The sequence below is a fragment of the Protopterus annectens genome, chromosome 9.part0 (genome assembly GCF_019279795.1).
Source record: "Protopterus annectens isolate FY-2018-M chromosome 9.part0, PAN1.0, whole genome shotgun sequence".
In the NCBI taxonomy this organism is placed as follows: domain Eukaryota; kingdom Metazoa; phylum Chordata; order Ceratodontiformes; family Protopteridae; genus Protopterus; species Protopterus annectens.
The window spans coordinates 667080365-667105621 of NC_056743.1; the positions used below are offsets into that span (position 1 = coordinate 667080365).

Here is a 25257-nt window from a genome sequence, read left to right on the forward strand (position 1 = left end):
CAGACCACATGCATCTTCACATCAATCAAAAAGAGATGTTGTCTGTTCAAAATACGCTAACAGCTTTCAAGGACCTTTTGCATCCAGGACAATTATTATTAAGGACAGACAACGCCACAGTAATGTGGTACATAAACAAGCAAGGGGGCACTCATTCTTATCCCCTATGCAGGCAAGCCATGACCTTGTCGAACACAGCTCTAACTTATCAAGTTCATCTGCAAGCACATTTCCTGCCAGGAAGGAAAAATACTCTGGCAGACGATCTAAGCAGAAATATCATGGACCCTCATGAATGGAAATTGAATCCACAAGTCTTCAGCATGGTAACGCAAAAATGGGGATGCCCAGATATAGATCTTTTTGCCTCCCCACTGAATTGCCAACTACAAAATTTCTGCACAAGGACTTACCACACACAAGCATGGAAAGTGGATGCTCTCTCATTCAGCTGGAAAAACCTAAAAGTTTATGCCTTCCCACCACTGCCTCTCCTTTCAAAGGTACTCCTAAAAGCCAGACAAAACCACAGATGATCCTGATTGCTCCAGACTGGCCACGCCAGCACTGGTACCTAATCTGACAGAACTTGGCTCAAGGCCCACCATAAATTTCCCACCTTCTGACAACAAAACAATCAGATCCTGCACGGTCAACTCGAAACACTAAACCTGGCTGCATGGCAGATCCGTTAGTCAAACAAGCAACACCTCTCTCTAAAGCTGTTATGGATGTCATTTTGGAGGCCAGGAGGCCTAGCACCAGGAAATCTTACTCAGAAAAATGGAAGAGATTCTGCGCCTGGAACCAGACTCAAAACCTTGACCCTCTTGTCCCAAACATTCCTCAGATATTACAATACTTGACTGAGATGCTAGACAAAGGCCTATCTTTCTCATCAATTAAGATCCATGCCTCTGCCATTTCAGCACATTACAACACGGATCCTCCTTTATTCTCTCATCCCTTGCTAAAGCAGTACCTCAGAGGGGCTAAAAACATAAGACCGCCCCGGCGAGCAGCAACACCAACTTGGGACCTCAATTTTGTTTTGGAAAAACTGACCCTGCCATCTTTTGAGCCAGCCAGTACAGCCGAACTAAAATTTTTATCATGGAAAACAACTCTGCTCCTGGCAGTAACTTCAGCACGAAGAGTCTCAGAGCTACAGGCATTAATGGCAGTGGAACCTTTTATAATTTTTCATCAGGACAGGGTTTCTTTAAGGACAAACCCTACCTTTATGTGAAAGGTGGTATCTAGTGTGGCTCTTAACCAAACCATCCATTTGCCAACTTTTTATCCAAACCCCCAGAACAAAGGGGAGAAACTTCTGCACTCTTTGGACATACACAGACAGCTACGCTTCTACTTGGACAAAACAAAAGTCTTCAGGAAAACTGTGCAACTGTTTGTGGCATATGCTGCAGGATCACCGGGCAAGGCTATCTCAAAGCAAACTATCTCCAAATGGATAGGACACTGTATTCATTACAGCTACACACAGCATGGAAAATCAGTCCTTAATAACATTAGGCCACATTCTACCAGAGCAACAGCCACTTCAACAGCCTTTCTCAGAGGAGTGCCAACCAAGGAAATTTTGGTGGCGGCAACTTGGAGTTCAGTGCACACCTTTACCAAGCATTACCACTTGCCTCTTTACTCTAAATCCAGAGCAGGATTTGCCAATGCAGTTCTGCAGGGCCTTATAGCCAATCCTAATTCTTTATAGACCAGCCACCCAACCTTAACTTTGGGATTCTACCCAAGTGTAATGACTGCAGCAGTGTAACACGATGAACATAGTACAGATGTTCATCGTGCATACAGCTGCAGTAATCACATTTGGGTTCTCTGCCATCAGGCGGTCCCTTGGTCGGCCGAATTCCAAAGTCTAGGTCCGGCGTCGGTTGTTGTCCCTTCTTTCCTGATGTCAGTGCGACAGGGGTATATAAGACACGGTCGACGCCATATTCTTCAGTCTTTTTTGCCGCGCGGTGCCCGAAGCAGAAGCAGTTCGCAAGTGCCGGTCGGCCAGCTCCTGAATTTACGGAAAATTGGAAACCGAAGTCTTCTTTAAAGCCAAGTACCCCGTTGGGGAAACTTTTCTTGCCTCAGACCGATGTCAGACAAACTTAACAATTGTATTTCTTGTGGGAAGCAAATACCGCATAAGGATTTCCATTCCCTCTGCATACCTTGTTTAGGCCCAGACCACGACATCTCGGGCTGTCGCTTTTGCGCGACTTTCAATAAACACACTATTAAGCATCGGGCGGAGTTCGCCCAACATTACTTTGGTAAAGCCTTTGATTATAAAATGTCGTCTGAGACTCCGACTACCGTTTTTTCCAAAAAACACAAGGACAAGGACTGACACCACACCAAAACCGGCTGCACGTGATCCGGTTCTCAGTGAGACGCCTATGCAGTCCCTGACTACCGACGACACTTCCTTGACTGTGTCTTCTGTAACCGAGACCGCAGGTACCTCGGCCCTTACTCAGACTACTAGCACCGAAGCCACTGTAAGTGTTGAGCCTCCTAATGTGGACAGGTCCACTTCCACCCAGGGTGTCTTTAGGCCCTCATCTTCCTTTTCCATTAAGGCTTTTACTAAGTCCAAATCAGCCATGCATCCCAAGAGGCCTGTTCAGGGCCCATCCCCAGGCCCCATGCCTAAAAAGCAGATGCTTAAAATGGCTGAGGATTTAATTACTCTCATCAGGGGTTCCCAACCCCCTCCAGACAAGAGACCCAGAGTGGAGGAAGATTCTCCCTCTTCTGAACAGGGCTCCATTTTCTCAGAACATTCTGATGTAGAGGAACACTCGTACTCTCCTTATGAAGATTCCGATGCAGAACAGTCCATTCCTTCTGTATCTCCCCAGAGGATTTTTCTTTTGGGGAAACCTTGCACACCTTGAGGGAACACTTCCATTGGGAAGGCCAAGACTTTTCTGATTCCAAGAAAAGGCTTAGGGAATTTCTTTTGTTACCTCAACACAGACCTCTGGCTATACCTCCTGTCTTGGACATACTTGATGTTTACTCGGAGGCTTGTCTCAATCCGGATTCCCTGCCTCCTGCCCCAGTCAAACCTGATAGGTACTACAGAGTTCCCAACTCTCACCAATTTCTTTTCAAAAGCCATAATGCTGACCCTGAAACCATTTCTCAAGGCCCCAAGGGAATGAAGGCCTCTACAGCCAAGAATCCACTACCTTCCGAAAGAGAATCTAGATCCTTAGAAAGGTGGGGAAAAATGGTATACACCTCGGCCACCCTAGCCATGAGGGCCTTAAATTGCCAGTTTCATATGCTTAAATATCAGCAGTTTCTGTTATCACAATTAAGAAATAAAATGTCTCAACCTGAACAACCAGATTTGAAGGAATTGCAGGATATGATGCATAGTGCAGAACAAGTGGGTAAACACACCTTACAATGTGGCTATGATGCCTTAGAGGCCTCAAGTAGAGCTGCTGTTACAGGATCAGTCATTCGTAGACATGCCTGGCTTAGGGAACAAAGCTTGCCTGATCATGTTAAAGCTAAACTACTAGATGCTCCTTTTCAAAAGGATGTACTGTTTGGTACTAATGCTGAGGAGATACTACGGAAAACGGAAGAAAGAGCTAAATCTATGCAAACTGTTAAGGCTTTTCTACAGGTACAACCACCTCGTTTTAGCAGAAATTGGCCTTCTAAAAACTGGTCCTTTCCAGCCACGGACAAGCCCCAAAGAGGTAGATACAGGCGCTCAAGGGGCAGAGGACAATCTCAAGGATCATATAGAGGCAGACAATGGCAAACTCCAGCATCAAGAGGTGGCGAAGACAGTGCACAACAATACAGAAAACAAACCCAATGACTTCCTTCTTTTCATGCCAAGCAAGTCTCAGCTGGCAGCTCCCTTGGGAGGAAAGCTGGCATTATTTACAAGAAATTGGCATATCACAACAGACAAATGGATCCTGGACATTATAAACAGAGGCTACAGATTTCATTTTCACACTCTTCCAAAAATGAGAGGCATGCCAAACCTGCCACACAATCAAAGGGCAGAGGCACAAATACAAATTTAAAAACTCATGGACATGAAAGCTATTCAAGAGGTACCTACTCACGAGCAAGGTCAAGGTTTTTATTCCAGACTATTTCTGGTACCAAGGAAAGGAACCGACTGGAGACCCATTTTGGACTTATCCATCCTAAATACATTTCTACTGCACAAAATTCAAGATGCTCACATTACAGCAGCTTCTTCCCATGCTGGGCAAGGGGTTTTGGCTGGTAACATTGGACTTCAAGGAGGCATACCTGCATGTCCCAATCAGACAAAGCTGCAGAAGATACCTCAGATTTCTTGCAGGTCAATCCACTATCAATTCTCTGCATTGCCCTTTGGCTTATCTACTGCGCCCAGAGTATCCACGAAATGCCTGGCATAAGTAATCGCCTACTGCAGACTTCAAGGGATACAAATTTACCCTTATTTGGACGACTGCCTGATCCAAGCGGACAGCAAGCACATACTTTTGGAACATTTGGTTTATGCAACACGGTTACTGAATTCTCTGGGATACACAATCAACGAAGAGAAATCCAGGCTAACACCATCTCAGAAAATAAATTTCCTGGGTGCCAACTTGGACACAAACACCCAGATGGCCTACCTTACGCCAAAAAAACAAGGGCAACTAACTCAGTACTTCAAAATACTAGCAAATTGTACCAGGCTTACTACAAGGAAAATCCTGCAGGCTCTGGGCTTCATGGCATCTTGCATTCTTTTAATCCCATGTGCAAAGTTGCATATGAGAAAACTTCAATGATACCTAAAAAACCTATGGTCTCAACACAGCCACAATTTGGAAACAATAATACCAATAATTCCATGTTTGCAAAAGGAATTTCTATGGTGGGCCCAAGCATGTCAAGCGCAAACAGGTCTCCCATTCTGCAAGCCTCAAGCAAATCAAGTCATCACAACAGACGCCTCAGATTATGCCTGGGGGGCGCACATGACAGGCAGGTGCATTCAGGGCAAATGGTCCCAAAAGGAAAAGCACCTTCACATCAATCAAAAAGAAATGATAGCAGTGATAAATGCAATTACAGCATTCAAGGACCTCCTGCATCCAGGACAATTATTGATAAGAACAAACAACACCACAGTAATGTGGTACATAAACAAACAAGGAGGAACACATTCATACCCCCCTGTGCAGACTAGCCATGACACTTTGGGACTTGGCTCTGGAATGGCAAATCTAACTTCAAGCACAGTACTTGCCAGGTTTGGAAAACACGCTGGCAGATAATCTAAGCAGAAATGTGACGGATCCGCACGAATGAAAGTTGCATCCTCAGGTGTTTACCAAGATAATCCAAGCGTGAGGGAGGCCAGACATAGATCTCTTCGCCTCCCACAGGAATCACCAATTGGAAAAGTTTTGTTCAAGGACCTTTCATCCAAAGGCCTGGAGGGTGGACGCCCTCTCATTCAGTTGGACAGCATGGACAGTGTACGCTTTCCCACCTCTGCCTCTTCTGCCCAAGGTGCTCTTGAAAGCAAGAGCAGACAGACCGAAGATGAATACGGATTGCTCCAGACTGGCCAAGACAGCACTGGTACCCACTCCTGAGGAGCTTAACACATACTCCTCCCTGGCCTCTACCTCTAATGCCTCTTCTGCTGACTCAGCACAGCTGCAAAACACTTCACATTCAGCTGAAAACACTCAATCTCGCTGCATGGAAAATTCCTTAACACCACAACAGACCCTACTCCCCAAAGAGGTGCAGGACGTCATTCTGGAGGCCAGAAGGCCATCTACTAGAAAGGCTTACTCCGCAAAATGGAAACGGTTTTGCTCTTGGAATGAGAAAAAAGGCCAGGACCCTAGAAAACTGAATTTGCCTCAGGTATTACAGTATCTAGCTGAGCTGCTGAACAGTGGACTTTCATTTTCCTCCATAAAAATCCATGCCTCAGCCATTTCTGCAGAATTTAACACGGATCCACTGTTATTCTCTCACCCACTTGTAAGACAGTTCCTCAGAGGGGCTAAGAATACAAGACCATCAATGAAACAACCAGTGCCAGCCTGGGATCTTAATTACATTTTGGAAAAATTAACATTGCCTCCCTTTGAACCAGCTCCCTCAACAGATTTGCAATATTTGTCCTGGAAAACAGCTTTTCTTCTGTCTATTACCTCAGCTCGTAGGGTTTCGGAACTACAAGCCCTCATGGCTGTGCAGCCCTTTCTCATCTTCCATCAGGGCAGGGTTTCCCTTCGAACCAACCTGTCATTTATGCCTAAAGTGGTATCCAGGATAGCTTTAAATCAAGCCATACACTTACCTACCTTTTACCCCAATCCTCAAAACAAAGGGGAAGGGCTGCTACATTCCCTAGACATCCATAGACCGCTACGTTATTATTTGGACCGAACAAAACCTTTCAGGAAATCAGAACAACTTTTTGTGTCCTATGCTGTAGGAGCTCAAGGGAAGCCTGTTACCAAACAGACAATTTCAAAATGGATAGGCCACTGCATACGATTTTGTTACTCCTATCTTGGGAAATCTGTCCCTACAGGCATCAGATCCCACTCCACCAGGGCCACAGCTACCTCTACAGCCTTCCTCAGAGGAATTCCTACCAAAGATATTTTGGAGGCAGCCACTTGGAGTTCTGTGCATACCTTCACAAAACACTACCACCTGCCTTTATATTCCAAAACTAGAGCAGGCTTTGCCACTGCTGTGTTGCAGGGCATTCTGGCTCATCCCAGTTCCACCTAGTGCCTACCACCCTGTGCATAGCTTTGGGATTCCACCCATATGTGATTACTGCAGCTGTATGCACGATGAACATAGTACAGTTTTGTACCTACCATAAATGTAGATGTTCGAGTGCTAATACAGCTGCAGTACAGGTTTCCCTCCCTCCTTCCCCTCTTGGTAAAGGACTAGTGGCTAACACCTCCTCATACAACCTAATTTGGGTTATCCTCCTATGGTGTATTTGCTTGCAACTACTGCTTTTTGATTACATTGCATTGCTTGAATATATATTTATATATATATAATTTATGTATTGCCTTCCTTCTGGGGGCACCTGACATCTGGGGCAAGAAAGACTGAAGAATATGGCATCGGCCATGTCTTATATACCCCTGTCGCACTGACGTCAGGAAAGAAGGGACAACTGACGCCGGACCTAGACTTTGGAATTCGGCTGACCGAGGGACCGCCTGACGGCAGAGAACCCATATGTGATTATTGCAGCTGTATTAGCACTCGAACATCTACATTTATGGTAGGTACAAAACTGTACTTTTTGTACTTACCATAAATGTAGATGTTAGAGTGTTCACACTGCTGCAGTCCAGATTACCCTCCCTCCATCCCCTCTGTCCTAGCTGGGTTTATCTATACCTGTCTATCCTATACAACCTTTGTGGTGTATTTGCTTGTATCTGAAGGTATTGTTTTTATTTGATATATGTTTTATTAGCAGTATGTATTGCCTACCTATTTGGGGGCACCTGACACCTGGGGCAAGAAAAACTGAAGAAAATGGCGTCTGATGCATCTTTTATACCCCTGGCGCACTGACGTCAGGAAGGAAGCGACAGCAACCAACGCCAAACCAAGACTTTGGAACTCTGGCCGATTACGGGACCACCTGATGGCAGGATAACCCAAGTGTAATGACTGCAGCAGTGTGAACACTCTAACATCTACATTTATGGTAGGTACAAAACTGTACTTTTACCATGTTGTAAGGACTAACACTGTCTTCAAACTGAGGTATTACTTAGCCAGTTACATGCTCACTACCAAAGTTATTTACCAAAATATGAAAAAATCTTGCTTGTGCATTCAGTAATGTGATAATGACTTCCGTTTGTGAATTACAGTGACAGCTGCTGAGAGTTTTGCCTGAAAAGTGACAATGACTCAGTGCTACTTTGTAACTGCATTTGTTAATGTGATAATGACATGCATTTCATTACTGCAAAGTTCTGCATGCTCAGACAAAAGTGGTGATCTCTGCAGATAACCTGTTGTGTATGCAGTCATTATCTTACCTGGTGCAGGTGTTATGCAACACAGAGCCAGTAACATCTGTTAGGACAAGACCAGAGCAATTCAGTGGGAATAGTATAACATCTAGATATTCCTGAGCCCTTCCTCCCACTTAAATTCTACACAGGACTGACATAACCAGGGATAATACCCAAAATATATGGTAGCTGCATGCTGGTAGTAGTCTGAAAGCAATGACCTTTATCTCACTGAGCAACTACTGAGTAGACGACATGCACAACTGATGGACAGATTTGTGTAAGCATGTCCACCCCCCCCCCCCCAATGTGGCTTACATTTGGAAGCTGTATAGATTCTCACAACTGTCTTAACTTGCAGAAACCATGACTTCTTTCCCATATAAAGGAATGTGTAGGACACCTTATAACACCTAATTGTCCCTGTGAGTGATTGCAAATCCAGCCAGTTACCCCACACGTGAATCAAACCCCACATCTTGTGTTTGTAAACACTATTATGCCTACTTCCCACCCCCAGTATAAATCAGAATAAGCTTCCTTACTTTCGCGGAGGATCAGCCTCATTCCATATGAATTCTCCAGAGTCAAGCGATCCTTTAAAAACTGATGAGATCATAACCCTCTGGCCTCCCATGGCTTGTGAGATATCATAAATCCAAAGTATACCACATTTCTTCAGTCGCATATGATTCTATGGGCATTTTTTGGCCCAGAATGCTGGATACCCCTTAGAGGTGGTGCCAATCCCTATACCTGTTCAGATGGAATAATGTTTTTGTTATTTATTTAACATTTGTTTACTGGGAAAGTCTGACTTGGAACAAAGCCATATTCAACACTGTTACATCAACATCTTCATATGTCTGAATACCCAGTTATATGTCTTGTTTCCCAACATTGTATATCACATACATCTGAGACATGACATGCCTTTAGGCCAGGCCATGGTGTTAAAATGCCTGTTTCTAGGCTTAAAGTTTTCTAGGATCATAGGAGGATACTAGGCTAATGGCCTTGTGGCCCTTATAAGCATAGCCAAGAGTTTATCCCCAGAAAAGAAACCTCAATCAGCACTTGTTGCCCCCGTCAGTGAGGGGACCCGTAGCACACAGCATACCTTGACTTGCAAAATGATGTCAGTATATTCCGGGAGGGTCTCACACAGACCAGCATCTAGTGTATTAGTCTTGGTCTCAAACTGAATGCAAAGAAATGCATCATCATTCCTTTCAACACAATGATCTGAAGTAGTTTACTTCAGTTGATCTTCAACCTGTGAGAATACAGATACGTATTGGATCCGCGCAGGCAACTTCACAAGCATCTGCTCCAAGCTCCTCCCCCTACCCATAATAACACCACCACCTTCCATCCCTCAGATCTCGTTTGCCACAACTATCACTTGCATCATGGTCTCTGAGCTCCGATGTTGAGTAGTGTTTTCAAAGTTTCTAGCTTAAATTTAATAGTTTTTGGGTGTGTGCTTTTAGTAGCGTAGGTTTTTCTCCCTTTCCTCCCCCTCGCTGTTGCGTCATGTTAGAAAGTTTCTAGTTATTTTTCGTCTTGGTTAGTGTCCCCCCCAGCTGTGTGTGTGTGTGGACCTTGAGCGTGTGATGGGTTAGTGTGAGGCCTTGTGTGTCAGTTTTTGTGGGATGGCTCATAAGCCAAAACAAGGGTTTTAGAAAGTGCAGTGTGTGTGGCCACAAACTGTTGCCTGCTGACAGTCACACTCTGTGTCCTTTACTTAGGTGTAGCCCATCTTTCTTCAGGCTGTAGTATTTGCGCTGGCTTTAATCCATGAGCCCTAAAGGGTCATAGGGCAAAATTAGTAATGAAGGGTCTCCTTCCTACTATGGAGGTGGCTGTCTCCACTACATCTTTGGTCACGGCCAGGACCGCTTCTTCTACTCCCCCTCTCCCAGGCTGGGACTTGCCATCCTGCCTCTAGGCTTGTGAAAGGAGAGCATTGTAAGGGCAGAGAGAGAATAAGGCAGATAGGAGGAAGAGGTCCTCGGACCGTTCAAGCCAGGCCCCCTCCAAAAATTCAGGCCAATCATCGACCTGATTCCATTCTCCTCCAATCATCTAGGTTTTCACCGGAGCTGGAGGAGCCCAGGTCATCATCTAGGGCTTCAGCTCACCGACCTGCCAGGTCAGAGTCCATAGCATCATCGCGGTTTACCCGCAGTTTATCCAAAGCTGATATGGATAACATGATGTGGAGATTATTCGCGCACACATAACAGATGGGAGTCTTCCAGCCTCCTCTCCCTCTGGAAGGGGGAGTTTGCTTCCCTTCTTTACACCTGTTTCTCCTTCTCCGATCTGAAATCCAGTTTGGGAGTATATGGATCCGGGAGGGTTCTGAGTCAGGGGGCCGGCTCTGATGGTACCTGTTAACTTTGATGCCGGCAGTTACCTGGAGCGCGTCAGATCCGAGTGGCTCTTTGAGCCGTAGGTTGGGTGTCTGATCCGAGGGAGGTGGAATTGTTCACGTCTGTGCCGAGCTTGTTGGGTCACTGCCACCTCACTGCTCCGTCCTCTTCTAGCCCAGCTCCGATCCCCATGTCTGATCCAGGGAGAGCAGCTCCCTTACTGGTGTCCCAGGAAACTCGCTCATTCTCTGGTGTTCGAGACGTGGTGGAAAAGGTTCTCTCCAGTGAATAGAGACCCTTGGCTGTCTCTTCTGATTCTGCTTCGGCTCCCTCTGCTTTGGGTGCGACTCCCCTCATTTTACTGCATGGACAGCCCATGCTCTTGGAGCTTCAGACTGTTCACCTTGAGGAACATCAGGTGGTTTGCGAGCCCACTCTGGTGAGCCCCACTGGAGAGGATGTCCTTCAAGGATGCATCTGCAGTCATCACATATGGGTTGTCCTGCCTCAGGCAGCCCTTCGGTCGGCCGGATTCCAAAGTTTGGGTCTGGCCTCGGCTGATGTCACACTTTCCCCGACGTCACAGCGTCTGGGGTATAACCACAGAATATAGATTATACATATGAAAGGAAGAGTATATGTTTTAGAAATAGTAAAGGTATACATATTTTATGCTTTTAAGTATACTAGTCTAAAGTTGTAATTTCATACCCTATTTATCTAATTATTTTGGAATTTGCAGAGTGTTATGTTCATGTATTAAATGTGTTTTTTATACATTTTACTATGAAGCTATCATATCCACAAAAAGTACGCTATAGTTAGTACTTCTTAATTTAAATTCAATTGTATTAATTGGTTATGCCTTTAAGAATTTTTATTGTTTAATCTGTAATGGTTTTTGGCGCCTTAATTTACTTAAAACATGAAGCAGTAGCTGATGTTGTTCGTTCTGATGAAGTCTGCCATTTGGCGGATGAAAGCGCTTAACGTACAGTGATCCTCGTAGTGGATTATGTGTTTGTCGTGAATGTTACTGTTTTGTGTAAATTAAAGTATTTTTGTTGGGAAGCTGCGTGTAGCCTTTATTACCGATAACCAGACCAGTCGGGTTTGTACATTTGTGAGTGGAGTCCTTTTTACTGTTTTACTAAGTTGTGGTGCTCGACATGGCTGGTAATGGTGAGGAATCGCAGGAAGTCCCAAACGGTGAGGAGCTCAGATTACTCAGAGCGGAAGTGTCGGGGTTGTACTCAGAAGTCTGGAAGTTGACGGAGATGTTCAACAGCCTCATGGAGGCTTCCAAACAAACAGCCGTGACCGAAAATTTACCCATTGTATCTTCCGGTAAGCATTGCTGTTCAAAAAAAGAGATAATTTTAACTATGGATACAAGTCTGGACACTGAAATACCTAATGGTCAACGATGTTCTGAGTTGAGTGTATCTGGCACTCGGCATGGGTCGTTGGAACTGTTGCCTACGGAGGATAAATTTGTGTTGTCCACAGACAAGGACTTTACATTTGATTTTAGTTTGCTGCATAATCGTGCGGATTCGGAGAATCAAGGGTCTAAACCAAAGACATATCCTATTTTCAAAACATACTCGACTGTTGGCAAAAAGGACATATGTTCCAATAAAGGTACTGTGAAAAATAAAATTGCCAGTCCGAAAAAGGACGTATGCTTTGATAAAGGCATAGATATAAAACGGAAAAAAGACAGTAAAACCAATTGTTACAATAATGATGTTTTTAATCAGTTTTTAAATGATGAATGCAATTTTGATAATGTATACCAAGTACCTTCATCTCATACAAGTAAAATGAATCAAAACAATATTAAGGATATGATTTTTAATTTTGGTAAAAAGTTATCTCTTATTAAAAATATTAAGGTGGATAATGCCTACTTGCCTAAATGCATTAACATACAAGTAGTACCCAAGGGTCTTAGATTTTTCAAACTTCCTATGGGGCTGATTTATAGTGATAGTGTTAAATTTGAATTTAACAACCTGTTTGATGATTTTGGATTTCAGTATATGAAACTATTAATGAAACACAATGATGAGAAAGTGACTACACTAATCAATGAAGTGGAAATTATCAATGAAAGTATTTTACAACATTGTGATTTCCAGGCATGGAAGGATTTATATGAGAAGCAATTTTTTTCAGCAGACAAACAAGCATTTAACATTCACAGCAGAAAGAATGGGAAACTAGACCGCGATGTAGAGGCATATCAGCTTCAGAAAGCGTATATTTGGCCTCAGGAAAGGAAGCTAGTTTATATGGACAGGAGATTTAGTGAGAGAGAGGGTAGAGAAGAGAACAAAGAAAATTTTCAAGGGGGCAGATATCACCCGAATTTCAGGAAGAATCATCACAGTTACAATCAGATGAGCAGGAAATTCTAGAGAATAGATCACCTCAAGTGACCTTTATATCTACAGAAGCTTTTAATGTGCACAATTTGAATACTGATCAAGAATCTTTGAATGTCGTCCAATATGAGCATATTCTGAGTTCATATAACGGCTTCAAAGTATATAATTATTCTGACTACTCTATTCAAGCAGAGTTTTATAGCCTTTTGGCGAAGGGTATGAAATTTATACCAAATTCTAAGTTTTCATTAGTGGACACCATTAAACAAATCAAATAATTTTGTAGAAAATTAAATCTTGCGATGCAATTTGACCAAGTGGAGGACAATCAAGGTATAGTTAATAGAGAATTAAAGAAAAAAAGTTCGTATATACCTATTAGTAATCCCATTATTAACAATTATGAAAAGATATGTAAGGAGATATATTGGTACAATAAAAACTATATAAGGAATAAAGACCAAATGCACAAGCCTGTGGACAATTTAACTGTTAAGGAAAGGAAATGTCTGGATGAATTAATCAATAATAAAGATATCAGAATAATGAAACCCGATAAAGGGGGTGGAGTCGTCATTTTTTCTAATTCAGCATATAAGGTAGCTATTTATAACATCCTTTACGACTCAGGGAATTATGAAGTGATATCAATGAATGAAGTACATACTGGGTATAGGATAATTGATTTAGCCATAGAAGAATATTTTTTGAACAACAGACTTACACAGGATATTTATGAATTTATACGTATTGAATATCCTATTATGGCACACATTGTGGGAATACCGAAAATTCATAAATCTATTCCTATCCCACCATTTAGACCCATTATATCAGGTTCCAAATCCAAAACTTTTAATATTGGGCAAGTCATAGATAGATGGACTAAACATACTTACAAAAATATCCCCCATCTTATCATTGATTCATGGGACTTTCTAGGTAAATTGTCCCCCACTTTATGGAATATGGAATACAAATTTGTTACGATAGATGTATGTGATTTATTTTCCAGCATCCCCAAAGAAGAAGGTTTGAATAATTTTTGTAATAGCCTTAGAAGCTATTCCTGTTTAAGTTGGGACAGGATAGCCCTTATATTAGATATGATGTCCCTGGTCTTGGACCATAATTACATCACCTTTGATGGAAAAATTTTTAAACAAAGTAAGGGGGTAGCTATGGGTGCGTCTTGTGCACCCATATTTGCTAATTTGGTGATGCTGGATTGGGAGAACAAATATGCATTTAATAGTGAATATTCGAGCAACATCATCTTTTATGCTAGATTTTTAGATGATATTTTTATTTTATGGAACGGATCGAATGATGATATTACTAAATTTGTGGAATACATCAATGGTACCACTAATTTCTTAAACTTTACTTTCAATTTCAGTGATAGTGGTATCCCATATTTAGACACTTATATTTACAAAACACAAAATAATGAATTTGCCTCTAAGGTTTTTAGAAAAAGTACTCATTCGAATGACTATGTTTATTTTACAAGTAATCACCCACGTCACATATTCAAGAATATTGTAAAAGGACAGTGTGTTAGGGGAGCAAGGATGTCATCCACAAGAAAGGAAATGGAGATTGAGATGAAACTCATTCGACAACTCTTCTTGGATAGAGGATATCCAATACATCTTATTGATGACACGATTAACTATGTTTCTGCTCAATGGGATTGCAAGTACATTCCATTAATAGGGAAATATGCATCCAATATGAAGATAGGACCTATTAGCAGTTTTCCAGCAGGTAGGGTATGTGTCCTTACATATACCCCCTATGTTGATAGCATTAAGGAGATATTGACAAGACATTGGGACATTGTGACAGTATCTGATGCATATAAGGAGAAAATAGGACCTTATCCAAAAATTGTATACAAGACTGCCCCTAACCTTAAAAAATTACTTGAAAAAGTAGGGCATGAAGGAAGTATTATAAAGAACATATATAACCCTACAAAGAGATGTGGGAGATGTAAACAATGTAAGTACATTAATAATCAGGCGTACATAAAATTGGACAATGTGAATAGGACAGGTATCAAAAGTATGGATGGTAATTGTTATACTAAACAGGTGGTGTATTTAGCGAAGTGTATAGAATGCCCTGCATTCTATATAGGAAAAACGGAAAGAGTTTTGAGGCAACGTATTTATGAACACTTTTATAAGATCAAATGTAAAGATTTGAACAATGCGTTATACAAACACATAAGTGAGGCAGGAGAACATCACACTTTCCAGTTCTCTATTATTGATAAAGAATACTCAAACCCATTGGGAGGGGACTGGAAAACTAGATTAGCATGTAGGGAAAGTTATTGGCAAATTTTAACGGATGCCACAACCAAACCTGGCCTCAATGATCATATTAGTATAAAACCTTTCCTACTTATACGATAGTTACACTTGTCCCATCAACATTTTGTTTTTATCATTTTTACAATTTTTATCTATTTGTTATGTATTATATGATGATCTATATGACATTTTTTCGTATTTTATTCAATGGGATTACTTATATATACATATTTATTTAATTATATTTATATATACACATATTTATAATTTATTAAATATTTATTATATTATGATCATATATTTTTTGATACGTTTTTTAAATTTTAATGAATTATTTAATATTTTATGTCATGTATTTTATATACATGTTACATATTACATACATTTATAGCAGTTAGTGTTACATTGAGTGTCTACAGTCTGTGGGAGATTCCAATAACCACAGAATATAGATTATACATATGAAAGGAAGAGTATATGTTTTAGAAATAGTAAAGGTATACATATTTTATGCTTTTAAGTATACTAGTCTAAAGTTGTAATTTCATACCCTATTTATCTAATTATTTTGGAATTTGCAGAGTGTTATGTTCATGTATTAAATATGTTTTTTATACATTTTACTATGAAGCTATCATATCCACAGAAAGTACGCTATAGTTAGTACTTAATTTAAATTCAGTTGTATTAATTGGTTATGCCTTTAAGAATTTTTATTGTTTAATCTGTAATGGTTTTTGGCGCCTTAATTTACTTAAAACATGAAGCAGTAGCTGATGTTCGTTCCGATGAAGTCTGCCATTTGGCGGATGAAAGCGCTTAACGTACAGTGATCCTCGTAGTGGATTATGTGTTTGTTGTGAATGTTACTGTTTTGTGTAGATTAAAGTATTTTTGTTGGGAAGCTGCGTGTAGCCTTTATTACCGATAACCAGACCAGTCGGGTTTGTACATTTGTGAGTATAAAAGCATCAGCTGACGCCATCTTCCTCCGTCTTTCTTGCCGCGTGGTGCCAGAAGCAGAAGCAGTTCGCAAGTGCCGGTCGGTCAGCTCCTGTGATTCAGATACCGAAGACTTCGAAAAAGCTAAGTACCCCGTTGGGGACGCTTTCTTGCCTCAGCCGATGTCAGATAGTTAATAATTGTTTAACCTGTGGGAAACAAATACCTCATAAGGATTTCCACTCTTACTGCCTCCCCTGCCTAGGCCCAGACCACGACGTCTCGGCCTGTTCAGCCTGTGCTTCCTTCAACCGACGAACTCTTAGACGTCGGTCGGAGTTTGCAGAGGAGTTTTTTGGGGGCTAGTTTTGCATATAAAATGCCGTCTGAGACTCCGACTGCGCATTTAGTCAAAAAACGGGAGGACAAGGACCGACACACGCGGGCCGAGGTTTCTGCTGAAACCTCAGTCAGGCCTACCGCGAGTGTCTCGGTTTCGGCTGAAACAGAGTCCTTGGCTCTTCCTACTACCGAAACCACGCAACAGACTACCTCGGCCCTGGAGGCCCCGGCCGAGTCGGTCATTGAATTACCTTCTGAAACTGGTGTCCAGGAATCTTCCGACACCATTACTGTAGATAAGTCTACTCCTGCACGTGGTGCAGCCAGACCCCCTGCTTCCATGTCCATTAAGGCTTTCTCTAGGGCTAAGGCTGCTAAACTTTCTAGGGATTTGCCTCCCAAAGATTCCTCTGAGACCTTCTTCTAGCTCTCAGATTCTTACCCTAGCAGAGAATCTGATTTCATTAATTAGAGGCTCCCAACCACATCCGGGCAGGGGCTCTCAACCACCTCCAGACAAAAGGCCGAGGGTTGAGCCCTCTGATCCACAGTCTTCAGATGAGTCCACGGATGGCTCTGGTCTGTCAGACCACCAGGAGGAGGCTTATTCGGCCTACGAGGATTCTGATGCTGAAGAATCTATTCCCTCGGCCTCCCCTCCTGAAGAGTTTTCATTTGGAGAAACATTACACACTATGAGAGAACATTTTCAATGGCAGGGTCAGGAATTCTCTGATTCCAGAAAGAGATTAAGGACCTTTTTACATTTACCTCAGCACAGGCCCTTAGCTATACCTCCTGTTTTGAATGTAATTGATGATGTCTATTCAGATGCTTGTACTGCCCCTGACTCTCTCCCTCCGGCTCCTGCCAAACCTGATAGGTACTACAGGGTCCCGGATTCACATTTTCACCTGTACAAGGCCCACTCTGCTGATCCAGAAACTATTTCCCAGGGCCCTAAAGGGGTTGCAGCTGCCACTGCAAAAAATCCTCTACCCTCTGAAAGGGAGTCCAGAGCATTAGAGAGATGGGGTAAGAAAGTGTATACTTCTGCAACTCTTTCCATGAGGGCATTAAACTGTCAGTTCCATATGATACAGTATCAAGCGTATTTACTAGATGAATTGCATAAGAAACTGTCCTCCCTGAACTCCTTGATCGTAAATCCCTTCAGGATCTGGTGCATAACTCCCAGCAGGTTAGTAACCATTTCTTGCAGTGTGGTTATGATGCATTGGAAGCTTCATGTAGATCTGCTATGACAGGTGCAGTTATACGTAGACATGCCTGGCTGAAGGAACAGTCTCTGCCAGACCATGTTAAAGCTAAGCTTTTGGATGCTCCTATGGAAAAGCAAAAATTATTTGGTTCCACGGCTCAAGAGGTTTTAAAGAAATTTGAAGAAAAGGCAAAATCAGTACAAACAGTTAAAGACTTTCTGCAGGTCCAACCACCAAGATTCAGCAGAAATTGGCCTACTAAGAATTGGTCCTTTCCGGACTCAGACAGATCTCAAAGAGGCATAAATAGACGTGCCAGAGGTAGAGGGCAAGCTAGAGGCTCCTACAGAGGCAGTCAGTGGCAGCCTCCCAACCAGAGAGGTGGTGCAGGAACTACAACTGCTACACCAGGACAGACTCAATGACTTTATTTTGACTCCACCGACCAGGGCTCAATTAGAAGCACCTTTGGGCGGAAAGCTTTCTTTATTCTCAAAAAATTGGCACAGCATTACAAGGGACACATGGACTCTGCAAATAATAGACAAAAGACTACAGGTTCCATTTCCACTCATTGCCAAAAAGAAAAGGCATGCCAAACCTGCCACCAAATCAGAGGGCAGAGGCTTTGAAACAAATTACCAACTTAATGCAAATGAAAGCCATAGAAAAGGTACCTCTTTCAGAAAAAGGCCAGGGATTTTACCCAAGATTATTCCTTGTTCCAAGAAAAGAAACTCAATGGAGGCCTATTCTCGACTTGTCCGCACTGAACACGTACCTCGTTGTGCCAAAATTCAAAATGCTGACCCTACAGCAACTCCTTCCCATGCTGGGCAAGGGGTCTTGGCTGGTGACTCTAGACCTCAAGGAGGCATACCTGCATGTCCCTATTCGACAAAGCTGCAGAAGACACCTCAGATTTCTTGCAGGGTCAGAGCATTATCAATTCTCAGCATTGCCCTTTGGCTTATCTACTGCGCCCAGAGTATTTACGAAATGCCTGGCATCAGTAATTGCACATTGCAGACTTCAGGGGATTCAAATCTACCCTTATCTGGACGACTGCCTAATACAAGCGGACAGCAAGCAAACTTTGTTAAAGGACTTGGACTATGCCCTCCACCTGTTACAGGCCTTGGGATATACAGTCAACATCCACAAATCAAGACTGGTTCCATCCCAAAGAATAACTTTTCTGGGTGCAGATCTAGACACAACCACCCAGATGGCTTTTCTCACAGAAGAAAAACAAGAACAGCTACCAGTTTACTTTCAGAATCTCACAAGACAAACTCAGATGACTGCAAAGAAAATCCTGCAGGCCCTGGGTTACATGGCATCTTGCATTCTTCTGATTCCACAAGCAAGGCTACATATGAGGAAATTACAATGGTACCTAAGAAGTTTATGGACTCAGCACAGTCACAGCTTAGAAGCTCTGATCCCACTCATTCCTTGCCTTCAAAAGGAATTCCTGTGGTGGGCTCAAGCCTGCCGGCCGAACAGCAGGCTGCCCTTCAGCATGCCAAGAGCCAACCAAACTATCACCACGGACGCTTCAGACCAAGGTTTGGGAGCGCACATGGAGGACAGATGTATACAAGGGCTATGGACACAGAGAGCTGCACATGCACATAAACCAAAAGGAATTGCTGGCAGTGATGCACGCAATCGAGGCCTTCAGACCTTTCCTTCAGCAAGGCCACCTGCTCATAAGGACAGACAACACCACAGTTATGTGGTACATAAACAAGCAAGGAGGCACCCATTCCTACCCTCTTTGCAGACTGACAATGAACCTATGGGAACTGGCATTGAAACTCAACATACAGCTACAGTCCCAATTCGTGCCAGGGAAAGACAATACACTGACAGACAGTTTAAGCAGAACTACCATGGATGCACACGAATGGATGCTACACCCAGACATCATCTTACAAATCACACAATCATGGGGATGACCGGAAATAGATCTGTTCGCTTCCCCCCTAAACCATCAACTGAAGAAATTCTGCTCAAGGACATACCACCCACAAGCATGGAGGGTGGACGCTCTCTCTTTCAGCTGGAAAGCTCTAACAGTGTATGCTTTCCCACGTCTTCCACTAATGACCAAGGTCTTACTGAAGATCAGGACAGAGCAGCCCAGAGTAATCCTGATAGCACCAAACTGGCCAAGACAGCACTGGTACCCACTGCTAAAGAGCATGTCACAGACGAAACCATGGCCTCTCCCCCTATGGCCACTCCTACTGACACAGCACAATTTCAGGACTCTACACTCCAACCTGAAAACCTTGCAGCTAACTGCCTGGAGAATACCATGACTCCTCCTCAGGGTAACCTATCCCAGAGAGTGAAGGATATTATTATGGAAGCTCGCTGAAATTCCACTAGGATGGCATATACAGCAAAATGGAAAAGATTTCACACCTGGAACACAGCAAAGGGCCTAGATGTGACTGTGATGAATATGGCATACATACTGGAATATTTGGCAGAATTGTCCCACAGTGGCCTGTCTTACCCTTCCATCAAGATACATGCCTCAGCAATCTCAGCCGAATACAATCTAAACCCACCTGTCTTCTCTCACCCCCTACTAAGACAGTTTCTAAGGGGAATCAAAAACATTAATCCTCCAAGGAAACCACCTCTACCTACTTGGGACCTGAATTTCGTGTTGGAAAAACTAACGCTACCTCCCTTTGAACCAGCAGCATCGGCAGATGTACAGTTTTTGTCTTGGAAAACTGCTTTCCTTCTGGCCATAACCTCAGCAAGAAGAGTATCTGAGCTACAAGCCTTAATGGCGGTGCAGCCATTCCTTATCTTTCATCAGGATAGAGTTTCTTTGAGGACCAATCCTACTTTCATGCCAAAGGTGGTATCCAGGGTATCTTTGAACCAAGCTATTCATTTGCCTACATTCTTCCCACAGCCTCAAAATAAAGGGGAGAGACTTCTGCACACCCTGGACATACACAGACAACTACGCTACTACTTGGACAGAACTAAAAGTTGCAGAAAGACTGGCCAGTTGTTTGTAGCATATGCTGATGGGGTACAAGGAAAAGCAATTTCCAAACAGACAGTTTCGAAATGGATAGGAAATTGCATTCATTTTTGTTACTCCTTTCATGGCAAGACTGTGCCACCTAACATTAGACCTCATTCCACAAGTGCCACAGCCACCACCACAGCCTTCCTTAGAGGGGTGGCTACCAAAGACATTTTAGAAGCTGCTACATGGAGCTCCGTGCATACATTTGCCAAGCATTACAATTTGCCTTTATACTCCAGATCCAGAGCAGGTTTTGCCACGGCAGTCCTGCAAGGTATCTTAACTACACCATCCTTCACTTAGTACCTCCACCCCCAGTTTGGCTATGGTATTCTACCCATATGTGATGACTGCAGATGCATCCTTGAAGGACATAGTGCAGTTTTGTACCTACCATAAATGTAGATGTCCGATAGGTATGCATCTGCAGTCAGGTTTACCCTCCCTCCTACCCCTCTGTGGTATTCCTAGGGTGCTTTCCCCTCTTTTAGCTAGCTGGGAGAATCTATTATGCTGTATTTGTTTGTATATACATGTATATATATATAATTTTGCAAATGTTTGGAATTTTATTGCATTTATCCAAATTTAGCCTTCCTAGAGGGCACCTGGCATCTGGGGCAAGAAAAACTGAGGAAGATGGCTTCGGCTGATGCTTTTATACCCCAGACACTCTGACGTAGGGGAAAGTGCGACATCAGCCAAGGCCAGACCCAGACTTTGGAATCCGGCCGACCGAAGGGCTGCCTGAGGCAGGACAACCCATATGTGATGACTGCAGATGCATACCTATCGGACATCTACATTTATAGTAGGTACCAAACTGTACTTTTCTCATAAGCATATGTACAAGAGGAGGCACTTGGACTCCTCTCCCGAGTCCCTCACTGAGGGCACCAGTTTGAAGGAAGGGGAAGGTTCCCCCAGATCACCTCCCAAGGGTGTCTTCTTTGGAGACGTCATGGAATTATTGTGCCAGCGGGGAGGTTGGTTCACCCCAAAACCTTTCTCTGATGAGTCTGTGTTCCTGGAGGCCTTCGGCACTGGCCCATCTACTTCCTGGGTGTCCCCCTCTACAGATTCCTTAGTGAACTTGGTCACCTTGCGGGTTTGGAAGGAACCGGACACTGTGGAGCCTATTCCAAAGTGCCCTGATAATATTTTAAGCCCCCTGCGGACAGACCTGCCTGGAATAACGGGTCCCCGGTAGACGCTTCCGTGGTAGCAACCACCACCAAGAAGGAACTAGCCCAGGAGAGTTAATCAGTTGATCTGCCTGGCCGTGAGTCTAGGACGATGGATCGCCTAGGGAGGCAGGTGTATGCTTCATCCTTTTCTATAAGGGAGCTGAACTACCTGCCCATGTTACTCGACTACAGCGCAACCTGGTTAAGGAACTGGCTGAGTCACCCTACTGTCCATGTCGCCGGAGAACAGGCAAATGTTCTCCATGAGGATGACTAGCGTAAAAGCGGTCTATAATATGGCCATACACCTCCTCTCGCACAGTACCAATGGAGTGGCTAGGGCAGCTGGGTCCGGTATTGCTATGAGGCATCACACCTGGCTCAGATTGTCAGCTCATGGAACACTTCAAGGTGTCTTTTGCGAATTCCCCGTATGACAGCTCTTCCCTATTTGGAAAGACCATCCGTGACACTTTGGTCCAGAGTGAGAAGGACGGGAAGACATTATCTGAAACCTCAAAGATCCTTTGATGTGGTTCCTTAAGTTTCAGTATTCCCGGGACACTCGAGACTCTTCTTTTCCTAGAGGCAGAGGGAGACGAGACGGTCGCTGGCCCAGAGGCAGAGGGGGTCCGAGGAATTTGGGGTCTCGGGGAACCTTTCTCGGACCGGCCATTGCAGCAGCCGTGAGGGGTTGCCCGACTGTTCTGGAGGCAGTGGGGGATTGCCTGTTGCACCTGAAGGCATGGTAGTCTGTGTCATCAGACTGTTGGGTGCTGCAGATAATATCCAGAAGTTATTCAGTCCCATTTGTGGTTCCTCTCACTCCACCCAAACACCTCCGACATACCACCCCTGCAAAGGGAGGCCGCAGCACTAGAGGTTCTCAAGCTGCTAAAGAAGCGAGCCATCCAACCTGTCCCCCGAGATCAGTTCCGATTGGACATCTATTCCAGGGTCTTTCTGGTGCTAAAAAAGACTGGATTTAAGGCCAATTCTGGACCTGTCAACCCTGAACCTATCAGTTGTCAGAGAGAAGTTCCGGATGATCGTGTTTCAGTCCCTCCTGCCTTACCTGCAAGAGAGTGACTGGATGTGCTCGGTAGACCTCCAGGATGCTTACTTATCACACAAAGATGTGCAGAAGTTTCAGGAGATTTCTCCGCTTCCAGCTAGAGGCCAGTCATTGTCAGTTTCGAGCCCTACCCTTTGGTCTCACCACAGCCCCCAGGTTGTTCACCAAAGTGATGGCAGTGGTAGCAGCTCACCTGAGTCTTCAGGAAATTCAGGTCTACCGTTACCTGGATGATTGGCTCCTTGCTGCTCCCACCTACTTTGCCAGACCAGAGACTACTGGTCTGGTACATCAGCTAACAGGGAGGGACCAGATACTACCCCCTCTGTCGAGAGGCCATGAGAGTTTGGGAATGGGTGATTTCCACCAGTCGTTTTCTGGTAGCAATGCTCATTCCAGGATGGTCCAACATACTGGCGGACAAACTAAGCCGAACTATTCTGATGCCTTACGAGTGGTCTCTGAATCTTTCAGTAGCGGAGCAGATCTTTCTTGAGTGGAGTTGGCCATGCTGCAATCTCTTTGCATCTCCTTCCAACGCGAAGTGCAGCGAGTTCTTCGCTCTGAAACCCCTGCTGGGGGAATCCCCCAGAGATGCTCTAATCCATGCTTGGCATCCCTGGCTTCTTTATGCTTACCCTCCTTTATCTCATTCCAAAGTTCCTCTAGAAGGCAAATCGACTGGGGAGCAAAGTGATCCTAATTGCCTCGTTTTGACCTCGTCAGATATGGTTTCCCTTCCTCTGTTCTCATCTTCTAGCTCCTCCATGGATCCCCTACCGGATCTCATCTCGCCCCTCGAGGGTCCCTCATCCGAACCTGGACAGTCTGAAGCTCACTGCTTGGCTGCTCCAGTTCCCTTAATTGCTAGGACTCCTAGTTTGTCTTCTTCAGTCAAGACTCTTCTGGTAGCAGGCCTTAAATCGTCCACCAGGAAGATTTACCATAGCAAATGGAAGCACTTTTCCATTTGGGCTTCCCAAAGGGATTTAGACTCTCACGGCTCCAATTACGGCTATCCTTGATTTTTTTGGCAAACATTTTTCAACAGAGGGCTAGCTCGCCTACAGTGAAAGTTCAACTAGTTGCTTTTTCTAATTTCCACATTGGTGAGAACATTGCTTCTTTGACTTCTTCCAGATTGTGCAAAGCTTTTATCAGTGGTACATTTCTTTTACGTTCTCCAGTCAAAGATCCTTATCTCTTGCGGGTCAGGTTAGAGCTCATTCCACAAGGTCCATGGTTACTTCCGCAGCCTTTTGGTGCAGAGTATCCTTAGATGACATTTGTTCTGTGGCTACTTGGTCCTCGTCTCATACTTTTATTTCTCACTATAAATTGGTTTTGATTTCTAGAGGGAGAGTATCCTTTGGCTCCTCTGTGCTCTGGAATATTCTCCCAAGAGGGCCCTCCAGGTGTATAAGTAGCTGGGGAGCTCTGTCCCACAGGCTGAAGATCAAATGAAGTAAACTACTTCAGATAAAGAAGTTGTGTACTCACCATAACGTTCCATCCGAGTAGTTCTACTTCATTTGTCTTCAACCGTCCCTCCCTTCCTCCTTCCTTTGGCCTTACCATCTTGGCATGTAGCAGTGTATGCCTTTTAGCGTCTTTTGGTCTATGTTTCGAGTGGTGGCACAAATTGTGTGCAGTAAGGTGTATTGGGTCGGGTTATTTGGTTTAGGATGCAGCAAACTCTGAGGGATGGAAGGTGCTGGTGGTGTAGTATGGGTAGGGGGAGGAGCTTGGAGCAGATGCTTGTGAAGTTGCCGGCTCGGATCTGAAAGAGAACCGCATTCCCACAGGTTGAAGACAAATGAAGTAGAACTACTCAGATGGAACGTTATGGTGAGTACATAACTATTTTTTCTCTCTACACTATAAAAACAACAATACCCTAAGTACCCATGAAGTGGTAAGAAACCTAGGATCACAAGTGGAATGTGACCTTAACTTCAACTGCCATTTGTCTACTCTAATAAGGAAAGCTTTCTATGTAGCACACTTTATTAGTAAAGGCATCACCTCAAGAGCAAAAGTAGTTATAACCCCCCTTTACTCTGCACTTTTCAGGCCCATAATTAAGACCTCAGAGGTTTCTAACAAAGATCATCAATGGTCTCCAGCATGTGCCTTGCACAGACAGACTAAAATCCCCTATCACTATACTCAGTGGTGTATAGGCTTCTTAGCAGAGCAAAAAAGGCACGTTTTTCTTTCAACTGTTATGCATCTGTCA

General features: G+C 43.7%; 1 protein-coding gene across 1 annotated transcript in view; it reads left to right on the top strand.

The window, feature by feature from the left end:
• PRRC2A (proline rich coiled-coil 2A) overlaps positions 1-25257 on the top strand; it is a 3202076-nt gene that overhangs the window by 699229 nt on the left and 2477590 nt on the right. Inside the window, exons 11-12 of the mRNA XM_044082142.1 lie at positions 11621-12790; positions 13177-14865. Of these exons, the coding sequence (XP_043938077.1) occupies positions 11621-12790; positions 13177-14865 (2859 nt within the window). The remainder of the gene's footprint in view (positions 1-11620; positions 12791-13176; positions 14866-25257) is intronic.